The 22,725-nt window shown below is 43.3% G+C and overlaps 1 protein-coding gene across 1 annotated transcript in view; it reads left to right on the forward strand.

Annotated features, from left to right (window-relative positions):
• Window positions 1–22,725, forward strand: part of HELLS (helicase, lymphoid specific) — a 31,657-nt gene that overhangs the window by 1,144 nt on the left and 7,788 nt on the right. Inside the window, exons 2-15 of the mRNA XM_083505457.1 lie at window positions 120–241; window positions 3,253–3,375; window positions 4,835–4,891; window positions 5,881–5,911; window positions 6,003–6,067; window positions 10,860–10,901; window positions 11,475–11,699; window positions 12,668–12,850; window positions 14,099–14,242; window positions 15,762–15,958; window positions 17,240–17,336; window positions 18,835–18,996; window positions 19,410–19,555; window positions 21,534–21,672. Of these exons, the coding sequence (XP_083361583.1) occupies window positions 120–241; window positions 3,253–3,375; window positions 4,835–4,891; window positions 5,881–5,911; window positions 6,003–6,067; window positions 10,860–10,901; window positions 11,475–11,699; window positions 12,668–12,850; window positions 14,099–14,242; window positions 15,762–15,958; window positions 17,240–17,336; window positions 18,835–18,996; window positions 19,410–19,555; window positions 21,534–21,672 (1,733 nt within the window). The remainder of the gene's footprint in view (window positions 1–119; window positions 242–3,252; window positions 3,376–4,834; window positions 4,892–5,880; window positions 5,912–6,002; window positions 6,068–10,859; window positions 10,902–11,474; window positions 11,700–12,667; window positions 12,851–14,098; window positions 14,243–15,761; window positions 15,959–17,239; window positions 17,337–18,834; window positions 18,997–19,409; window positions 19,556–21,533; window positions 21,673–22,725) is intronic.

Below are 22,725 nucleotides of genomic sequence, written 5' to 3' on the forward strand. Positions count from 1 at the left end.
CAACAGATACTGTGTGTGTGTATGCTGCCCCCTCTCCCTGGCCTGCTTTTATTTTTGCCCGGGTGCCCTAGACCATGTTAGCGGTTTCCTAGTCATGCTTGCCTTGTGTTTTTCTTTAGGACACCTGCAGGAAGACATGGGTGCAGAAGCTGGAGCCACCGAAATCACAGCAGCGATGTTGCAGGAGGAGAAGCAGCTTGAGGCAGAAGGAATAGAGGAAGAGAGGCAGATAATGGAGAAGGTAAAGTGCGTTTGCTGCAAGTTCTCCAAGGAGAGTTTGGGTTTAAGGGGGGTGGAGTATGCAGTTATTTATAATAACCAGAAATCCTTTTATTTGAAGTATTTGTGCCCTGCCATTCCTTGTAAAAAAAACTTCTGAGCAGCTCGCAGAATAACCCAAGACATAAAACTATATAATAAATAAGAAACACAGCTTGCGAGGAATTAAAAGCAGTCACAGCTGGCTTTGTGACGATGCTGCAGTCCAAACCAAGGTGATTTATAGATACTTGTTTCAGCTTGCAGGTTGAAAAATTTGCTGTAGGCATTGAAGTGAGATCCCTTCTACCTGGTACTGGCTTGTTGAAAAATTCCCATAATCTGTGAATCACTTAAGAACCCAAGAAGAGCTGGGTCACGCCAAAGGCCTGTCTCCCCCATCCGGCATCTGTTTTCCCCGCAGTGGCCATCCAGAGGCCAATGGTAAATCATGCCCTTAGTTATCACTTGCATGATGGAAATACAGTGGTACCTCGGGTTAAGTACTTAATTCGTTCCGGAGGTCCCTACTTAACCTGAAACTGTTCTTAACCTGAAGCACCACTTGAGCTAATGGGGCCTCCCACTGCTGCTGCGCCGCCGGAGCGCGATTTCTGTTCTCATCCTGAAGCAAAGTTCTTAACCCAAGGTACTATTTCTGGGTTAGCGGAGTCTGTAACCTGAAGCGTATGTAACCCGAGGTACCACTGTAGTGGGTCATATCTAGGGCTGTGTGCTCAGAGCTCGCACAATGGGACTTGCATTTTGTCTCTTCCCCCAGCCCTCTGAAGCAAATATCGAGGGTGTGCAGGGGGCTTCAGAGGAGAGCTGAGGAAAGTTCTGTTGCACATGTAGAATTGGAGCATTTGATACAGCATAAACTTCTGGGTTATGGGATGCGGGTGGCCCTGTGGGTTAAAAACCACAGAGCCTAGGACTTGCCGATCAGAAGGTCGGTGGTTCAAATCCCCACGACGGGGTGAGCTCCCGTTGCTCAGTCCCTGCTCCTGCCAACCTAGCAGTTCGAAAGCACAAAGTGCAAGTAAATAAATAGGTACCTCTCTGGCGGGAAGGTCAACGGCGTTTCCGTGCGCTGCTCTGCTTCACCAGAAGTGGCTTAGTCATGCTGGCCACATGACCCGGAAGCTGTACGCCGGCTCCCTCGGCCAGTAAAGCGAGATGAGCGCCGCAACCCCAGAGTCGGTCACGACTGGACCTAATGGTCAGGGGTCCCTTTACCTTTTAAAGTTCTAGGTTACTTAAGAACTTTTAAGAGATTAACATAAAAGTGTAGAATGGAGCACCATCTTGTCCCTTCGAACAGCTCTGTTTACAGCTACCTCTGAATGTTCTTCTGGTGGGTCCACCACACATGCTCCATGCAGCCTAATTCTTCAAGCCACTCTTGAATTGAGGATTTTCTTCCCTTCCTGTTCAAGGCAGTGAATGTAATAAAGCTGGTTTAGCAATGTGACCATAACTTACCCAAAATACAGAACCAGAAAATTAAAGGGGCATCGTAAGACATTTTTCCAAGGACAAAATTGTCGCAGCTTTTCATTTTCTTAAGATTTTTTGGGACATACAGCCGATATTAATACAGTGGTACCTCAGGTTAAGAACTTAATTCGGTCCAGGGGTCCGTTCTTAACCTGAAACTGTTCTTAATCTGAAGCACCACTTTAGCTAATGGGGCCTCCTGCCGCCGCCACCGTGCGATTTCTGTTCTCATCCTGAAGTAAAGTTCTTAACCCGAGGTTCTATTTCGGGGTTAGCGGAGTCTGTAACCTGAAGCGTCTGTAACCCGAGGTACCACTGTAGTCTGTAACACCCCCTTTTTTTTGACTGAAGTGTCTAGTGCTGAATATAAATAAATTTTATGTTATTTCCTTAAGAAAATCGGTTACTCTGATGGTTCCCCTACTTTCCTGGGCCCTTTTCTCCAAGGATGGAGGATACGTTTTAAAGAATGGGAATAAAATGTATGGCGTTTGGTGTTTCCCTTAAATTTGAAGCCTGGCTAGTAAGCGTGTGTTCAGATGCATCCTGCTTTCTAGGGCTTCCATCATTTAGATTAAGGAAATGTTGGGTAGTGTAATCTGGAACTTTAAAAAGGCCCTACATAAATTGATTGAGGCAGCTCTGCCATCATGAATGGTGCTATCCCAGAAGGTGATGTTGATTAACCCTTGCACTATGGTTGATGTTGTGACCAATTACAGTGGTACTTCAGGTTAAGTACTTAATTCGTTCCGGAGGTCCGTTCTTAACCTGAAACTGTTCTTAACCTGAAGCATCACTTTAGCTAATGAGGCCTCCCGCTGCTGCCGCACGATTTCTGTTCTCATCCTGAAGCAAAGTTCTTAACCCGAGGCACTACTTCTGGGTTAGCAGAGTCTGTAACCTGAAGCGTATGTAACCTGAAGCGTATGTAACCTGAGGTACCACTGTATTGTAAAATACCACATTTCAGATTTAAATTCAGTCAAACTGCCCATCTAATTCTTTGGGGCAAACTCTCCAGAGATTCTTTGAAATAAAATTTGGTTGTGATGAAAGACAACAACAACATTCATCCTTTTAGAAAGAGGAGGAAAAGGCGTCCAACAGCAGCATTATCTCCTTTCATCTTATTAAGGCCTATGGTTAAGCTGACAAATGCAAGCTTCTCATACTCTGTTTAACCCTCCTGGTCCCTTTGGATCTCTTGTTTGTATTCAAAAAGCAGGAGATTCAGAGCATAACTACAGCAGGTGCAAAACGAGTAAAACCACGGCTTCTCATCAGGAAACTCTGGGCAGTGTAGTAGTGTGAATTCTCTCCGGTTTAACACAGCTATATTTCCAATACTTCTTGGGGAAAGCTAAAGAAGAGTTGAGTGACCTCGGTTTAATATTGGTTTCCCTTTCTATTGACAATGTGCTGTGCATTTTAATGGCTGCAATAATACCACACTGAGTTACTGCTGATAATGGCTTCTTGTGTGTCTCCTAGGCTCGCATGTCCTGGGACAGAGACTCAACTGAAATGCGCTACAAGAGGCTTCAACACTTGCTTGAGAAAAGCAACATCTACTCAAAGTTCTTGCTGACCAAAATGGAACAGCAGCAGCTGGAGGTAAGTGTGCTCTAAAGTTGGAAGTGAAGAAATTAGACTTGTGTGTCTGATAAAGTACATTAAAAAAGTACACTGATGTGAGCCTGAGGTTCACATGCCTTCCCCTCTGGCTGTGAAGAAGGGTTGAGAACCTTTCAGTTTCATTTATGATTAGCCACAGTTTGTTTTTATGAATTGAACAATGGTTAGTTTTAAATATTGTTTGTTTGAAACAAGCCTTCAAACAATGGGTTATGAAGCTGGCTTATTGCAGCAAACCATGGTTAATATTTACCAAAGTTTAGAACTCGGGCGTTGATGCAGTTCTCAGGACATCTTAGCACAGCCATTGAGAGGTATCTGTAACATTTTGGACACTCAGCATTCATCATAATAAAAATGAAGCTATTTCTATATTTGGTCTCCTTTTTTTACTTGTGTAGACTCTTGAAAGTTCAATTCTTACGCATAATTTCAACAGCATTCATTTAACACTGGCTCTGAAAGTTGCAAGACAGTACATGAAGCAGGGTAGATTTAGAGTGTTGTTTTAAGCTTTTAAGGGATGTGGGTGGCGCTGTGAGTTAAACCACAGAGCCTAGGACTTGCCGATCAGAAGGTCAGCGGTTCGAATCCCCACGACAGGGTGAGCTCCCGTTGCTCGGTCCCTGCTCCTGCCAACCTAGCAGTTCAAAAGCATGTCAAAGTGCAAGTAGATAAATAGGTACTGCTCCAGCAGGAAGGTAAACAGCGTTTCCGTGTGCTGCTCTGGTTGGCCAGAAGCTGCTTAGTCATGCTGGACACATGACCCGGAAGCTGTCTGCAGACAAATGCCGGCTTCCTCGGCCAGTAATGCGAGATGAGCTCCGCAACCCCAGAGTCAGCCATGACTGGACCTAATGGTCAGGGGTCCCTTTACCTTTACCTTTAAGCTTTTTACAAGTCTGCTATAAGGTCATTTTAAGAATGGAGATAGAATGGTTTGTTTCCCAGTATCACATTTAAATATGTTAAATTCGTTTTGCTGTCCAAACATTCCCTTCTTTCAGCTGCCAGCACTATTTCTTCCAGTATTTACAGAATATAGAATGTAGATGCACTGTCTCAAAATGCCACAGTAGTGGTTGAGGCGTAAAACATGCTTGCCTCTTAGTGTAAAGAAATAAAAGGAAACAAATTCTTACTTGCAGAATAGATGTTTCACAGCCATTGAGTGGCAAGTGGAATATTTCCTTAACTTGGTGGCAACTTTCAGATCTGGACCCTGGATAGAAACATGTCAACATAAAATGCCTGTATTGAGGAGTTTAGAGTCTTTTTACTTGCTGTTAATAAGATTGGTAAACTGTTGTGTGCTTTCAACCTTGTTCTTAGGGTGCATTGGACATTTAAATCTGTTGCGGTATTTTTCATCCCAGTTTTAAAATGCTTGAGAGATTTGGGTGGATAGAAACATGTGCGTTCTTTTTCTTTCTTTAAGGAGCAAAGAAAGAAAGAAAAACTAGAAAAGAAGAAAGCATCACCAAACACTACAAAGGTAAAATAATTTTCATCAGGGAAATTCTTTTCTTTAGGGAAAGGTTTCTTGGGTGATAGTGGGAGAAAGTTAAGTTTCTGGTTGAAGGAGATAAGAGTGCTTTGGTTACCCAGGTGGAAAATGGGTAATTTGACCCTGTTTGGAAGAACCACTGGGGGCTGGAGGAGTCCATAGCCTGTGGGTACTGCTTTTCCTAACTGTTCCTGGGTTTGAAGCTTCTTGCTGTAGCTGGACTGCTTCTTAACAGCGTCGGTTGGCTAAACCATCTGCTGGAAGATATCAAGACTCTGCTACTTGAAGACTTCTAGATATGTTCTGTGTAGGGCTGACTTGAGAAAAAAGTATTTCTGAAACCCTTTGGCTATGCAGCATTGGTCATGCACAAGAGTAGACCCATTAAAATTGGTGGGTTGATACTAATTGGCCCTACTCGGAGTGTAACACTAGGTTTTTTATTTTGTTTGCATTTTATTTTTAAAAAAGGTCAAATACTGTTTGATACAGCGAAGCAATATTTGTTTTAAAACATATTAAAGAGAGACCCTTGTGTGTACATAAAGTTCTGTTGCAATTGCTGGTATGTTCTCTAGTTTCTGACCATAGTGATGATGATGATGATGAAGATCATTGGAGCAACTACCTATACCCTTTTGCACTAATGTATACTTTGGAAAACTGTGTTTCCGTGCACTGCTCTGGTTTGCCAGAAGCAGCATAAGTCATGCTGGCCACATGACCCAGAAACTGTCTGCGGACAAATGCCAGCTCCCTCGACCTATAGAGCGAGATGAGCGCTGCAACCCCAGAGTCATCCGCGACTGGACCTAACGGTCAGGGGTGCCTTTACCTTTATACTTTGGAAATAGTTTGTGGCCAGGTTTTTATGTAAAATAATAGAGAAGAATTGTTTGCAGCAGTGATTTCATTAATCATTCTTACATAAAATATAAGCTTGTTAATGGTTTTGTCCTAAATGCTTTTTGCTTCAGAATGAAAATGATGGAAGAGAAGGAAAATTGGGTAAGACTTATCGCATTCTTTTAAAAAAAACCTGTTGTGTTTTTGCTGTTAAAAGTTCAGCTGCTGATTCCTGTCCAATACTTTGTTGCAGCTGCAAAAAAGAAGAGAGCCAGAGAAGACGAAACCTACAGTATTTCGGAAGTCATATCGAAAGAGGTAAATAGCTAGGGTGAAAATCCACCAAGGTTATTGAGTGATTTTCATGGCTTTGTAGAGATTTTTCCTGACACAAGTCTGTCCAGTAAATAAATCTGAATTTTCAGTTAGGTAGCATCTTTACAATATCTGTTTTAACGGCACAGTGAGTTGAAAGGGGAACCCATGTTATCAAGGAGAACAGAAAAGGTTTTCAGTGGATATCACCATTTATTTTAATACAAGGTACTGCTCCTGGTGCATTCTGATTTGGGTAGAAGAGCTGGCATTCTTAAAATACAGGCATAGCTGGGATTTGATCCGCTTGCCTCAAGAGGTGGTGTCTGTACCTGGAGGGAGCCTAAAATGCCATTTTGTTTCTTCCTTCCTACCTGCATGCACGGGAATGTTCCCAGGCAGCGCAACAGGATGTTGAAGCTATGAGCAGCCTGGGCAATCCTCCTTAACCTTGTCAAGGCCTCCCTTGCTACTCCCTGTGTCTTGGAGCAACTTTAGCTAAGCAGAGAGAGAAAAGTGGATATGAGAGATGGAGGAGGAGGAGTAATGATGATGATGATGATGATGATAATAAATTTTATTTATACCCCGGCCAAGACCAGGCTCAGAGCGGCTAACATCAAATATATGTTAACAGTCAACCCCCCCCAACTGTATTACCTGGGTTATGAAGGAGCCCTAAAGATGTTAAAGCAAAGATTATGGGATAATGCACACAGTGACTTGCGATCTCAATCACACGCAATCTGTAGTCCGCTGGCAGTAGGAGTACAATATGGGCATGTCTTTAAGTTAACATCTTACATTAAAAACCGGACAGTACCAAACTATCGAAGGCTTTTCACCAAAGCCAGACTAAACGTCTTTCCTTCTGCAGTGTTGGATGGCAGGTTGAGAGGAGTTCCCTACCAGGGCAGACTTTGTTCGTGTGCTCAAGACATCGATTCCATAAAACATATTTTGTTGCACTGTTCAAACTATGAGCAAGCCAGGGCTGAATTGATATTACCCTTGCTGGTACCTTTCCCGGGAAAATCAGAGGCTCACTATGTCAGGTTCCTATTGGAAGACCGGACAAACGCTAGAACATTAGCAGTGGCAAAGTTTTTATCGGTGGTTTCAAGAACCAATGATCCCTATATTCTGAACAGAATGCTTGTTTAACCTGGAGGTAGGTTGTATGAAGGGAAGCGGGTGGCGCTGTGGGTAAAACCTCAGTGCCTAGGACTTGCCGATCGTATGGTCGGCGGTTCGAATCCCCGCGGCAGGGTGAGCTCCCGTCTTTCGGTCCCAGCTCCTGCCCACCTAGCAGTTTGAAAGCCTAGTGCAAGTAGATAAATAGGTACCGCTTTATAGCGGGAAGGTAAACGGCGTGTCCGTGTGCTGCGCTGATGCTGGCTCGCCAGAGCAGCTTCGTCACGCTGGCCACGTGACCCGGAAGTGTCTCCGGACAGCGCTGGCCCCCGGCCTCTTAAGTGAGATGGGCGCACAACCCTAGAGTTGGACACGACTGGCCCGTATGGGCAGGGGTACCTTTACCTTTAGGCTGTATGAATTGTGTATTGCTTTGTAATGATTTGTTGGGTCTCTGGACTGTAATAAAGATTGGTGGTGATGATGATATATTAACATAAAATCAGGCAATCGATTAAAATACATCCTAAAATCAAATCAGAATCAAAGTGAAATCCAATCGGATGGCAACCCACAGATTAGGGTTGGGGACCTTAAATGCTCACCGGCCTAACTGTTTGCACTGATCTTATATGAGCCTGTGAGAAAAGTTGGGGGGCCACTTTCATACAAGTTCTTATAAGGAGAGAGGGGGGAGTCAGAACGGACCCTGACCAAAGGCCTGGCGGAACAGCTCCGTCTTGCAGGCCCTGTGGAAAGATGTCAGATCCCGCAGGGCCCTGTTCTCTTGTGGCAAAGCATTCCACTAGCATTAGGCACTAGCCATAGCAACAAAATAAAAATGTACTGAAGATAGAGGTAAAAACTTAACTATACAAAATATATTTTGGAGGTTTACATCAATAATCAGATCTTGTTCTAAGTGCCCCCACTAAAAACCTTGCAGTTTTTGCTGTCACCTAATCATCTTGATCTGCTAAAAGAAAGGACATAGTAGGAATGGTTTAGCAACCCAACATGGAGAATAAGAGAGGGGTAATAACCTCACTCCTCAAATCTTTATAAAGAGTGCAAGCCAGAAGTACATGAGCCACGGACTCAATACTGCCATCTCTACAGGGACATAACTGTTTTCCCAGTGGAATTTTTTGAAATCGACCCTCAAGTACAGCCAAAGGCATTATATTAAATCTTGCGAAAATGAAAGCGCATCTGTATTTTGGAATTGTTAAATTCCTCAAATGACTAGGTAGAAAATAATCATACCATGGACAAAATTTCCTTATTGTGGCCAGATAATTCTGTCACTCGATATCATATAGGTGCTGTCTAGTTTAATTATTTGCTTTACTGAAGCCCAGTGTTAGTAACTGTTGTGGTGATAAACCAGAAAAGTAAAGCTTTTGGTTGACAATTTTAGTCCCAAGCACTCTCATGACAACCTGGCAATACTAAAGGTAGTAGACCAGTGGGGTTTATATTTAGGCGAAGCCAATAATTAAATGTCGTACGCCAAATCTGTAATTCAACAGAGGGGAGGTTAGTCTCTAAGTGCAATCAAGCATTTGGAAGACAGGATGGAACAGAAAAAAATTGCCCTATATAAAACGGTAGGATCGCTACGGAGTTTGGGGTACAGGAGCGCTGATGGTACGTCATTCTTCTCATTAGTCTTCTTGCACCTGCCCTCGCTGGCCACTGGCAGATGGCTTCACTTGCAGAACAGGTTTTTCTGAACCCTTCAAAACACTCTGCTTATCAGGAGATGTCGTTCCAGTAGCTGTAACCGCACTGGCAGCAGCAATAACTGCTTCAGACGGCACAAGAAACCCGATGGTACTTAGCTCTGCATGCTGTTCTCTTCCACTGTTTGTATTTCTGAGAGCACTTGGAAAGACAGGGTTCAGAGCGCTTTAGGCCAGAGCTTTCCAATCTGTGTGTCATGACAAACTAGTGTGTTGGCTGCAGTCTGTGGATATGTCATGCGAGTGTTCTCCACACTCCTCCCAGGGCTGGAAAGGGTTTAGTTTAACCTCTGGTTTGCTAATAAAACTGAATCACCGTGTCTAAAAAGTGTGTCACGTTTGGAGAGCTCTGCTTTAGGCCTTCTAAAGCTAGTGTGGTGTAGTGGTTGAGAGCGGTGGACTCGTAGTCTGGTGAACCGGGTTTGCGTCTCTGCTCCTCCACATGCAGCTGCTGGGTGACCTTGGGCCAGTCCCACTTCTCTGAAGTCTCTCAGCCCCACTCACCTCACAGAGTGTTTGTTGTGGGGGAGGAAGGGAAAGGAGATTGTTAGCCGCTTTGAGACTCCTTCGGGTAGTGATAAAGCAGGATATCAAATCCAAACTCCTCCTCCTCCTCCTCCTCCTCCTCTTCTTCTTCTTCTTCCTCTTCCAAACAGGCACAAGCCCTTCTTATTGGAGGTTTAGAATCTCTGTTCCATATTTGCAGTCTGCTTTGTCTGGTGTTCCTGGACTCCGGGGGGGGGGGGGCGTTACTATTGTCTTGTTGTCCTTCGACCTCAGGGGTCAGCAAACTTTTTCAGCAGGAGGCCAGTCGGCTGTCCCTCAGACCTTGTGGGGGGCCGGACTATTTTGAAGGGGAAAAAATGAGTGAATACCTATGCCCCACAAATAACCCAGAGATGCATTTTAAATAAAAGGACACATTCTGCCCATGTAAAAACACGAGGCAGGCCCCACAAGTAACCCAGAGATGCATTTTAACTAAAAGCACACATTCTACTCATGTAAAAACGCCAGGCAGGCCCCATAAATAACCCAAAGATGGATTTTAAATAAAAGCACACATTCTACTCATGTAAAAACACGCTGATTCCCTGACCGTCCGCGGGCTGGATTTAGAAGGCGATTGGGCCAGATCTGGCCCCAGGGCCTTAGTTTGCCTACCCATGTTCTACCTGTTCCACAGGGATGAAGTTAGTCCCACTTTCATGTCATTGCACAGGCGTATTTCTCAGCCTCTTCGGAGGTCTTCCTGTGTGCACCCCTGCCAAGTGAAGTCCTTCTTATCAGTGTCTTTTTTAGTGTTCCAAACAAACAGGTTTTGCAAACGAAGCTGCTGATTAATTGTTTCATCTGCCAGAAAGGAGACTTTTGTGCTGCATTTTCATGTGTGGTTTGTTTTTTTTAAAAAAAAAAGTTTGGATTTTAATAGTCATTTTTACTCGGATTTGTAGGCTGCCCAGGACCATATAAATTTAGTAAAAATAACAATGCACTCCTCCCCTCCCCAGATTTTAGCTAAGGCTTAATGAAATTTTGCTTCCATGATCTAGGTTAGGGGCACAGTGTCCCATAGGAAGACAAACACTGTGACAAAAGTATTGGCTGGATGTGGTGAGTGATGAACACCCACATTCTTTCTGATTTTTTGCTATCTGGCATCGTGAGTGCTCGCATGGAGTAAATATTTTAGATATGCATTAGCATGCTCAGCAATTTTTCTATATATTATACTGTATATGGATGGCATGTGTGAATTATATTCATGTTGTGTTAAATGTGTGTGCCCTTCATTTCCTCCCATTTGGCCTTTTAATATCCTTTTTTGTCAGTGCACTGTGGAATTTTATGTTGAGAAGTTCATTTTAAGTTGTCAACGAATGATTTCATTGTTGTACTCTCTCTTTTTTTGGTAGGAAATCTTGTCGGCTGCAAAGAAAAGCAGAGTTGAAAATCAGGTATATCATTGTGAAAACTTTAATAAATATTTATATAAAAAAAAGAAAATCAGGTATATCAGCTTTGCTTAAATCTTGTTTGTAAAAACTGGTTGCCTTGGAGTTACACGTTTCGTATCAGCGCCTCATGTTTCGGTACATAAATGAGCATGGCACAGCAGCCTTTTGCTTGTTTCTGAAATTTCCTTTAACAACTGTGAAGATGGATTTATTACATATCAAAGAAGAGTAACTAGAGGAGAATCTAAATTGGATTATTTTTAAGCTATTTGGTCTAAAGACATGTCAATACAACAGAGAAAGAAACATAGAAACTCCCCCCTTCCAATGGTTCAATTAAGTTTGTGGAGAGGATATATTTTAGAAGATTTGGATAAAGTGACATTTTGATGACTTGGATTGTGATGATAAAAGATGCAGCGCATGAATTCATGCCTATTCCCTTTTCTTTATCCGTTTTAGTTTTCCTCCTCCCATTCTGTATCATAATGTTTGATGGCGTTTGTACTTTGCCTTTATTTATAAATTCGTAGTAAGTTTGTGAAATATTTGTCTATAAACGTCTTCCTGCAGAATGAAAGCTCTCCTCCAAAACTGTGTACAGAAGAACTCCAGAATAACGGGGACTCAAATAGCATCATCAAGGACAGACTGGCACAGGCGGTGCGTAACACTGCCAAGCAGTTCGTTGACCCAGTACGGAAATTTAACGGGCAGCCTGTGCCCTTTCAGCAACCCAAGCTCTTCACTGGAGGGATAATGAGGTGGTACCAAGTTGAAGGCATGGAATGGCTTAGGGTAAGGATTTAACTCGACTCAAAAACTTATTCATTGTGTTATAGAAGAGTAAAAGAAGCCATGTTTCCAGTTGGCTAGATCTTTGGTGCAGTCGCTTGAAATTAGCAAGTACTTGTGATACTGATCTCAAACATTCCATTTGGGGAACCCAAACTGTGAAAGCACTAACTAGGCTTTGGCAAGGAGGAGAGAGGATTCTAGGATCCAGAGTGTGCACAATGCTCTTGGTTGTTTAGTCGTGTCCGACTCTTCGTGACCCCATGGACCAGAGCACGCCAGGCACTCCTGTCTTCCCACAGTTTGGTCAAACTCATGTTCGTAGCTTCGAGAACACTGTCCAACCATCTCGTCCTCTGTCATCCCCTTCTCCTTGTGCCCTCCATCTTTCCCAACATCAGGGTCTTTTCTAGGGAGTCTTCTCTTCTCATGAGGTGGCCAAAGTACTGGAGCCTCAGCTTCAGGATCTGTCCCTCCAGTGAGCACTCAGGGCTGATTTCCTTCAGAATGGAGAGGTTTGATCTTCTTGCAGTCCATGGGACTCTCAAGAGTCTCCTCCAGCACCATAATTCAAAAGCATCAATACACCGCCCTAAATCCCCCCCTAACGTGACCACAATTCATGCACCATTCCCCACAATGCCTAAGAAGCTTTTAACTGAGGTTTGATGGTAGTTCCTGACTTAACAGTAATGGCGGCTGTACCATTTCCGGCGGATGCCGCTTCTAGAGACTTGGATATTGAGTAAATGGAAACTGAAAGCAGCTAAGCAGCTCTAAAGCATGGTTTGCCTGTACATCAGAAGCTCAGTCCAATAATCACTGTTACCAATATTAAGTAATTCTTGAAAACAATAGGCTACACTTGTGAAAGAACATTAACTGGATTGTAAATGTTGGGCAAGTCAAATTTCAATGATATCCGTTAATCGGGTGTAAAGAAAATGTTTTTCTCTCTCTGTTGTATGCAGATGCTCTGGGAGAACGGCATCAATGGCATTTTGGCTGATGAAATGGGCTTAGGAAAGACAATCCAATGTATCGCAACAATAGCATTGATGATAGAGAGGGGGGTCACTGGGCCATTTCTGGTATGTGGGCCCCTCTCCACGCTTCCTAACTGGATGGCAGAATTCAGAAGGTTTACTCCTAAGGTAAAAAATGACTTTTAAAGTAATGGAACAAACCTCTTTTTTATGAGAGCACCACATCTTCCCTTGCAGGGGGGTTGGACTAGATGGCACTTGAGGCCCCTTCCTCAGAAACTCTACAATTCTGTGATTTCCCGGGGGAACTTTTAGCTACTTCCAAGGCTTCTGGAATTGGTCTGTATGTGTGTGTGTGTTAAGGAGCTTTGCCAAGCAGTTGCAATGATGGGATAAGAACTGGGTTTGCTTAAAACGACAGTCTTGGAACAAGGTCCACTCATTTCAAGATCTTCCAATCCAACTAGTGTATTGCAGTCATAGACCAGCAGTTTTTTCAAGCTCTTAATAAATTATTTTGTGCTAGTTCTTCAGGCAGGCATATCCAAAGTCTGCTTTGGGGCTCAATTCGGCCCTCCAGCCGGTTTTATCAGGCCCCTGTGTCAGTTCATTTATTGCTGTCAAATCCTTTTAAAAAGGTCAATAAACCTTGGGGGGAAATCCCCAAAAAGCTCTTCAATCCTAAAAAAAGCTCAACTTTGGTCGGCCCTCATGCATGTTCACTTCCATCAAATTTGGCCCTCTTTGAAAAATGTTTGGGCACCCCTGTCTTAAGGGCTCTAAATGTCATATTTGTTAATGAGGATGTGAGGGGCAACAGAGGAGGTGTTGGGAGACGCAGAAGAGGACCGTAACATTTAGTCAAATTAGTTAAACTAAAAGACTGACTAAAATATCCCCCTGATTGGACAGCACATTGAAAACGCTGACTTTTTAAAATACTTAAAAACTGTAGGGGATAGGTACCATCTTGCCGAAGCATCGCCTTCTGTATTTCTTGCTCTGTGTTAACCTGCTTTTCTTTGCTATTGTTGAAGACGTTAACCTTATTATAATTGGTACTGGTGGTTGTTGCTTTAACCCTGTTTCCCAAACATATGAAAAGAATGCCTGAATAAATCTTACTTCCGGGTGCTCCTGAGCTGTTTTGGGGAAATCGTGTTAGGAGTTCCTCTTAAGGGTTTTTCTTGTTTGTTTCTGCAAACCTCAGGATTCCTCTCAGCTCGCTGATACCTCCCTCATGCATAAATGGGTTTTTTCCGGGGGGGGGGGTTGGCTACATAAGCAAATTACATTCACATCCTGAACTTTGGATACGGAGGAAGTGTTGGGGGAATAAATGGCATTCTAATACTGTACCCATGGGGTCAACATAGGATTTGGTTGACACTTTTGTTTTTTAAAAAATAATTTTAGGTTCCTATAATGCTGTATCACGGGACCCAGCAAGAACGGCGTTCGTTGGTTCATAAAATCCGAAAGAGAGATGGTTCTCTAAATGTCCATCCCGTGGTCATTACTTCTTTTGAAATAGCTATGAGAGACAGAAATGCCCTTCAGGTGCGTGAGAAAACGCTATTTCATAAGTATGGTCACTCTTGGTCCTTGACAGAACCGCAGCTGATGCTATGTGTGAATTCGGAGGGGTCATTAAGTGTTGAAGGCTCAAAGTTATCAGTCTTGTGGAAGGTGGACAGAATAAAATGGCATCATTGTACCAATTAAAAAAAGTCAAGGTAAAGGACCCCTGACCGTTAGGTCCAGTCGCAGACGACTCTGGGGTTGTGGCGCTCATCTCACTTTACTGGCCGAGGGAGCCGGCTTACAGCTTCCGGGTCATGTGGCCAGCATGACTAAGCCGCTTCTGGTGAACCAGAGCAGCGCACAGAAATACCGTTTACCTTCCCGCTGGAGGGGTACCTATTTATCTACTTGCACTTTGACGTGCTTTCGAACTGCTAGATTGGCAGGAGCTGCGACAGAGCAATGGGAGCTCACCCCGTCATGGGGATTCGAACCGCCAACCTTCTGATTGGCAAGCGCTAGGCTCAGTGGTTTAGACCACAGCGCCACCCGCGTCCAAAGCTACTAATCAAAGAGCACGTATGGCGAATGATGAGTTGTGTTGCTACATGTGGTAATCAGTGCAGCATATGAACTCCAGACGCTCTGAGGACAAAGTTTAAATTTACAGCAACTATTTATAGTGAAAGAGCGCCTCACCTTATATGAACATGCCAGGTTCTGAGTTCTTCGGGGAGAAGCCTTTTTCTTTGTCACCCCACCCTCGCAAGTGTACTTGGTAGGGATGTGGAAGAGGGTCTACTTAGTGGTGGCTCCTCCTAGACTACTTTGGACTCCCTCCCTGGAGAAGCTAGACTGGCTCCCTCCTTGTTGTCTTTCTGCTGGCAGGTGAAGGCCTTGGTCCAATAGGCTTATGGCAACTGACTGCTTTTAATGAAAGGGCTGTTGCCATGCTGGTTTTATTGCAATTATCTGTATGCTATTAATAGAAATATATTTTATCCTATTAATGTTTAATTGTTTGTCAATGATAGGGGGGAAACAATGTTTTTATTTGTTCTGGTTTTTATCTGTAAGCCACCTTGTGTCCCTGTTGGGCGGAATGACTGGGTATAAATAAGTATATAATAATAGTGGCTGTCTATTAGTATTATAACATGTTAAATTACGTTTTAATTGCTCAAAGTATTGAGTCTCATGATTTTCTCTTTTAGAAAACAGAATAAAGCAATATAAAAGCTATGGCAAATTGCTAATATATCACAGCTAACTAATCCAGTCACTATCCTTTTTTTGGAAAGTGTGCAATGGACAGATTGACACAAATGAAAAATATGTTTTAAAAAGTATGTGGTTTTCTTCTTTGCTTGTTGGAAATTTTGAATTTCCGCTTCTGTTGGATTTGTCTCTTAACACAATACACACAGTAAGAGATAATGATGATGAAAGGTTATAAGCCCTGTTTGACATATATTAGCTTTTGGTGGAAAAGAAGGGCATATGGATGGATGGCTGTGGGGTTTTTTTGAGGTAACCAGTGATTTCTCGTCTCCAGAACTTGTACTGGAAATACTTGATAGTGGATGAAGGACACAGGATTAAGAATATGAATTGCCGCCTTATACGGGAATTAAAACAGTTTCGCACCGACAATAAACTTCTGTTAACTGGAACTCCCTTGCAAAACAACTTATCTGAGCTTTGGTCCCTGCTTAATTTTCTGCTTCCTGATGTGTTTGATGACTTGAAAAGGTAGGCAGTGAACCCCCCCCCCCTTGTTAAAATATGATATAGCGAATGTCTGAAGTTTGGTAAATGGCCGACAATCCCAGACAAACTTCTAATACCTGAAAAGAAATGAATATCTTCAGCAAAGCAGGCTGTTCTTATATAAATTGCTCCCACCGCTCTTTCCAGCAGATGGGGTTATGTTAAGAGGCATTTTCTGTAAGAAGAAGCCGCTTCCATTTTTGGCCCTGTTTAGCTCCAAAGCACAATGGCATTTTGTCACATGGCAAAGTATCCTGACTTTCCCTTTCCACCCTTCTGTGGAATAGTTGATGGGCTGTCCTTGAAGACTAATCAGTAACTTCATTTTGTCCAAAATGCAGCTGGCAGATTACTGGCTGGGATTCTCATGCCCCCCCCCTTTTTAAAACAGCTGCCCTGGTTGCCAGTTGGTTTTTAGGCCCAATTTAGCATTCAAAGCCATAAAGAGCCCAAGTCCCAAATACCTGAAATTCTGCCCCCTTCCCTACACACCCTGTCGGGTGCAGATATTGGCAGAGACAGCCCCCTTTTGGTAGTTCACTCCTGCGAAGACATTCCCTTGATGAACCATAATTCGCAGATCCCGAGCTTTCATTTAAAGACAGGCAGACTTTCTGGTATTTATGGGACTTTAGGTGTGAAGTTCTGTTTTAATTCCTTGCAGAAAAACTAGCCTGCTTCCCTCTTTCAGTGCTTTATTTGTCCAGCTCCCTAAAATAAATAAATTCTGCAGGTCCAGGCATTCAGAGATTTGGGAGCACAGTATAAACTTACCCTGAAATGACCTTATTATACAGGTTTAGTTTTTTAAACGTGGAACGTTAAGCTAATATTTTATCCAGTAATTGCAGGTTTTGTTTCACTCACATAGGTTTTCAGGAAATGTACTTTCCCCATCCTGAAACTCTGGTTAATGCTGCACGCAGGGATTTGGGTGTGTAGTGGATTTTGTTATGGGAGGATATATTATTGCACATGCAGGGGATTTAATTTTCAGTGTTGAATTCAGTGCCTTGATTATCAAATTTCTAGATTTTAAGAGGTGTGGAAGCTTTTATTTCAAGGAAGGGGTGAGGATTGAGCAGTTTCAGCTCCCCACATTCCTCTTTTAGCTCCCTTAACAAGCCGAGTAAATTAAGGCAGCAGCAAATACGTTCAGATTTGGATAATCTATACAGGCCTTTGCTTTCTTCAGCACAGAACCCAACTGCACATCTCACCAGTTCTTAAATTTGTCTCCCGATTTTGTTTCCTTCACCACAGCTTTGAGTCCTGGTTTGACATCACCAGTATATCGGAAATAGCAGAAGACATTGTTGCTAAGGAAAGAGAACAGAACATCTTGCACATGCTGCATCAGGTCTGTTCTGATTGCTTAAAGTGAGCGAATCGTCTGAATGGTAGCCTGTTGGTCTGTTGAAGCAAAAGCATATTGTGGCATCTTTGACAAGCTTATTATTACACACACAAATTCAAAAGCAAATGCCACAATAACTGTTAAGTCTTTGTTGAGCCTCAACTTTGGACTAGCCTCACTAAACAGATTCAGCTGGTACTGACTTTTGATTGCTTTTGGACACTACGAGTAATAAATTTTCTAAAACGTTTGGCTTTAATGGTAAATTTTTACACTTGTACTAATTTTTAATGTGTGATTGTATTGCATCTTTATTTTGCTTTAACCTTATGTTTGCCTAAATATATATACAAATTTTGGGAACCCGGGGGCAGGATGGAAGTGGCCCATGGGCTGGAGGTTTGTAACCAGGTGCCCAGCCTGGGAGTCATTTTGGACTCACAGCTGTCCATGGAGGCGCAAGTCAGTTCTGGGTCCAGGGCGGTTGTCTACCAGCTCCATCTGGTACGCAGGCTGAGACCCTACCTGCCCGCGGACTGTCTTGCCAGAGTGGTGCATGCTCTAGTTATCTCCTGCTTGGACTACTGCAATGCACTCTACGTGGGGCTACCTCCATACCCATCGTTCAGCCCGTACACTGAGATCCAGTGCCAAGGGCCTTCTGGCGGTTCCCTCATTGCAAGAAGTGAGGTTACAGGGAACCAGACAGAGGGCCTTCTCGGTAGTGGCACCCGCCCTGTGGAACGCCCTCCCGCCAGATGTGAAGGGAATAAGCAGCTATCTTCTCTTTAAAAGACATCTGTAGGCAGCCCTGTTTAGGGAAGTTTTTAATATTTAATGCTGTATTGTTTTTAATACTTGATTGGAAGCCGCCCAGAGTGGCTGGGGAAACTCAGCCAGATGGGCGGGGTACAAATAATTAATAATAATAATAATAATAATAATAATAATAATAATAATAATTAAAAGTTCCTTGCAAGTCTCTTCGCTTTTATTCAGTGTTGATCATGTCTACTGGGCCCCATGGGATGTAAGAGCGTACCGGGGTACAAGTACAACCTTTTCCTGCCGTTACACATAATACATACTTCATAGTGCAGTGCAGGACATGATACCCTTTGAAAATAGTCATCTTTCCCCTGTTTTCTTTCCCTTCATAGGCTAAAAATACTTAAGTTGCGTTGTGTGGGCTGTTATTATAATGGTGAATACAGAGGAGTGTTTCACTTTACCAAGGGAGATTTAGCATACGGTTAAACTTGCGTTTTATATTTATCAAAACCAGAAGTGCTGTGCCTTTTAAATAAGCTTTTTGAGTATTATGCGTCATATATAAGGGATCTGCCCAATGCCATTATCGGACAAACAAGCGTAACACTGCACAGTGTGCAGAAACCCCGTCTTTGTATATTGTTTAATTTCCCTTTCGAGCCAGCAGCGTTCTATTATTTAATCTTGAGTTGTTGGAAACTTTCATATCTGAAACTTTTTCAAACTCTAGATTTTGACCCCTTTCTTGCTGAGACGACTGAAATTGGATATCGCGCTCGAAGTTCCTCCCAAACGTGAAGTTGTGGTCTATGCGCCCCTGGTCAAGAAGCAAGAAACTTTCTACAGTGCCATTATAAACAAGACCATTCGAAAGCTGCTGGGAAACAGTCAGGTACGTGCTGTGATGCCCAGGTGATCCTAATCATATCAACCTACATTTTGGCTTCGAATCAGTTTATTTTGGCCTCTGCAATGCAGAGGGGATGCCGTTCTGTTTCTGAAGACATTCATTTAAAAAAAAACATGTTGCATAGGACTGTGAAATTTGAGCAAAACACTAGAGCAAAGGTTCTCAAAATAAGAGAATATGAATATTGTGTGCATTTCTGCTAAAGAAAAACTCAAATGGTTCTTGTTTTCATCTTTTATGGAATGTTCAAAAGGTTTGTTCTGTTTTTTTGTCACTGAACAGAGAGTTAGAAACAAGTTCGTTCGGAGTACGTGACCTATTTTCTTATCACAGCTGCTTTTTGGTTTTTCCCCAATGCATCACAGTGAACTGTAGCAATGTTTTCCGCTATTTAGGAAGAAGCTGTTGAGCTAAGCTCTACAGGCCGGCCAAAGCGGCGCAGTCGGAAGGTGGCTAGTTACCGTGAGCTTGATGAAGATGATTTTCCTGATCGACTGGAGCAGATGATAGCCGAAATGCAAGAGGAAGTTGAAAAAGAGAGGTACTTATCTAACCACGGCTTGTGTATTTGCACTTAAACTGTTGGCATATACAAAGAACCATCACAGTAGAGAGTTGGAGAATAAACTGTCTCTATAAAATGTGGTGTTGTGCAGATGATTGAGCAGTCCTTTACTTACCTTACCTCTGAATCCAGAGATAGTATCACCAATACAGTGGTACCTTGGGTTAAGAACTTAATTCATTCTGAAGGTGTGTTCTTAACCTGAAGCATCACTTTAGCTAATGGGGCCTCCTGCCGCCACCGCGCAATTTCTGTTCTCATCCTGAAGCAAAGTTCTTAACCAAAGGTACTATTTCTGGGTTAGCGGAGTCTGTAACCTGAAGCATCTGTAACCCGAGGTACCACTGTATCAGGAAGAACTTTCTGACAGTAAGAGCTGTTGGGAGAGCAGAACGGACTCCCCCGGGAGGTGTTGACTATCCTTCATTGGAGATTCTTAAGCACAGGTTGGATGGCCAGCTGTCATGGATGATCTAGTTGAGATTCCTGCATTGCAGAGAGTTGGGATAACATGCACATTTCATGCTAGAGATCGCGGTCTTGAATCCAGGAGACAGCCTCTCGTCCCCCACAAGCAGGGGCATCTGAGCTCAACGTGCAGACTCGCTGCATGAGCCATCCAGCCTTTTCAGGCCACCCTTCCCCCAAGCCGACATTTTTGAATAAGTCAGTGCAGAAATCATAGAATTGTAGAACTGTAGAGTTGGAAGGGACCACGAGGGTCATCTAGTCCAACCCCCTGCAGTGCAGGAATCTTTTGCCCAATGTGGGGCTAGAACCCGCAACCCTGAGATTAAGAGTCTCGTGCTCTTCCAACTGAACTATTAAGAAGGTAAAATGAAGAACTTATTGAATGAATTAAATTATTGAGCCCACCAGTCTCATGCATGTAGTAGCCAGTGTCCCCAGATTCCTCGACTTCAGTTAAACCCAGGTGTAAATTCTCCCTTGAGGTTTTTTCAGATCAGGAAGTGTGAGCAGCCAGGGAGGCTGCAGAACTTTGGAGAAATAGAAAGAAAAGCACAGGGCTCTTTTGCAGGGGAAGAACACTTTTAAGGAAAATGGAGAACAGGTTTCAGAGTATAGAACTAGCCCTTTTCTACCATTTGCCCAGTTCTTACACATGCAACGCAGGGCACATGCACCCCCCCCACACACACCTTTTGTTTTTCTCTCTCAAGTCCAAAGCTAATGAGAACTCCGGAGTAGAATTCTTGCACTTTAAAGAATATCATCTTTTTTAAATTTTGTAACCTTTCTCCAGGGCTGGAAACCAAATTGAGACATTTCTGGAGCAGGCAGCCTTCTAGACCCGTGTTTTATTGAAAGGTCAATTGCTTTGCAATCAACATTGACCAGTTTCCCCTGCTATTGCCACCAAGGCTCAGTGCCCTTGTTTCACACCCAGAATCCATCCCAGCAGGCTGCCCCCTCCATCCCTTTTCTGCTAGCACACTTGGTTTCTGTTCTCCCAGCAGAGGAAGGAAGATCAGTCTTCGGCCTGTTTGATGGAATGCATTTTTTGCTATCTTGCTCAGAGGCTGGTACAGTGGTACCTCGCAAGACGAATGCCACGCAAGACGATAAACGCGCAAGACGAAAGAGTTTTCCGTTTTTTGAGTCGTTCCGCAAGACGAATTTCCCTATGGGCTTGCTTCGCGAGACGAAATGTATTGCGAGTTCTTGCGAGTTTGTTTCCTTTTTCTTAAAGCTGCTAAGCTGCTAATAGCCATGCTTCGCAAGACGAAGAAACCGCAAGACGAAGAGACTCGCGGAACGGATTAATTTCGTCTTGCGAGACACCACTGTATCTCTTCGCTGTGGCTCTACAGCCATTGTGAAAACACAGGCTGCTAGCAACGTAGTATCTTTTGTGGGCTTAGATAGATTCCAGCAGTAATTTGCATTGTTGTTTGATTCCATCATGCTTATAAACTCGCTTGTCGTTTGCAAGGCCAGTAATAGAAATGAGTACGCCGTTGGATTCAGAAATCAACCTGAAGTTGCAGAACATTATGATGTTACTGAGGAAGTGTTGCAACCACCCATACCTTATTGAATACCCATTGGACGCTGCCACCCAGCAGTTTAAGGTAATTCCTCCCATCGCTTACTTAAAAGGCCTTTTGTTCATTCCAATGTTGTTTGAAGGGCTTTGTCTGATGGCATCACAGTTTGATTTGCATTGAACAGTTCACTCTCCTGAATGAAGTGGGTGATGAGCAGTCAAAAGACTCATGTCAGGACTTTGAAAGGGGACAGGAGAGCTTCCTTACATCCCGCAACTTCTCTCATCTTCCAACCACCTTAGCACACTATGCAAAGAATTGCTGGCACCGCCATAAGTCCAGCCACAAGATTATTGCATGCCCAGCCGGTAGGGCAGTCTATAGAGGAGGCTGCGACACTGATGCCCAGTTGAAAATGCCCAAGGCCACTGTTTGAGGGAAGCTACACTATTGTATCGCTCCCTCTTATTTGCCTTTGCTTGTGTGCAAAAGTTATTTGCTAGGAGATAATAGGATCCTAACCTCACTGGAGTAGTTTTCTATAACCCAGAACTTTGCCCTAACCTAGAAACAGGGTGGGGGTGTATTTAACCATACATTTCGTTACTTGGGGTTATCTTCCCACCCATTTTTTTTTAAAAAAAAACAGAACCCAGAAAATCAAGACACGCTGACTTTGATTTATTGCATTGGAAGGTTCAAACATCTTAGCATTTGACTTTGAGTCCAGTCGGTTGTCCTTTCGATACTTTCTTCAACATTTCTTATAATTTTGGGCCTGTTAGAAGAAAGAACATTCAAACAGTGCACTGTGTTTTATACATAGCTTTTATTGGTGGTGGTTTAGACTTCAGAGGCTTTCTTTCCAACTCCAGGCTCTTTTCCTGGTGCCATTCTTGAGGCCTGCCAACAAGGGGATAAAACCTTCCGGGGTAAATAACACTGGAACCACCAGGCAGGGGATGGGAGTGGGAGAGGAAGGGGCAGTGAGTTCAAATTGTCCTTTTTAGCTGTTCACTGGTGATGCTATTGCTTGATGAAGTGTTTTGGAAGAAATGAAGGCAGCATATTTACAAACATCATTGCCGGAAGAGCAGGGAAAGCTGTTGTGTAACGCAGAGTTGCGGAATCTGTGGC

This window comes from Podarcis liolepis, assembly GCF_965112155.1.
Source record: "Podarcis liolepis genome assembly, chromosome: 5".
NCBI lineage: Eukaryota > Metazoa > Chordata > Lepidosauria > Squamata > Lacertidae > Podarcis > Podarcis liolepis.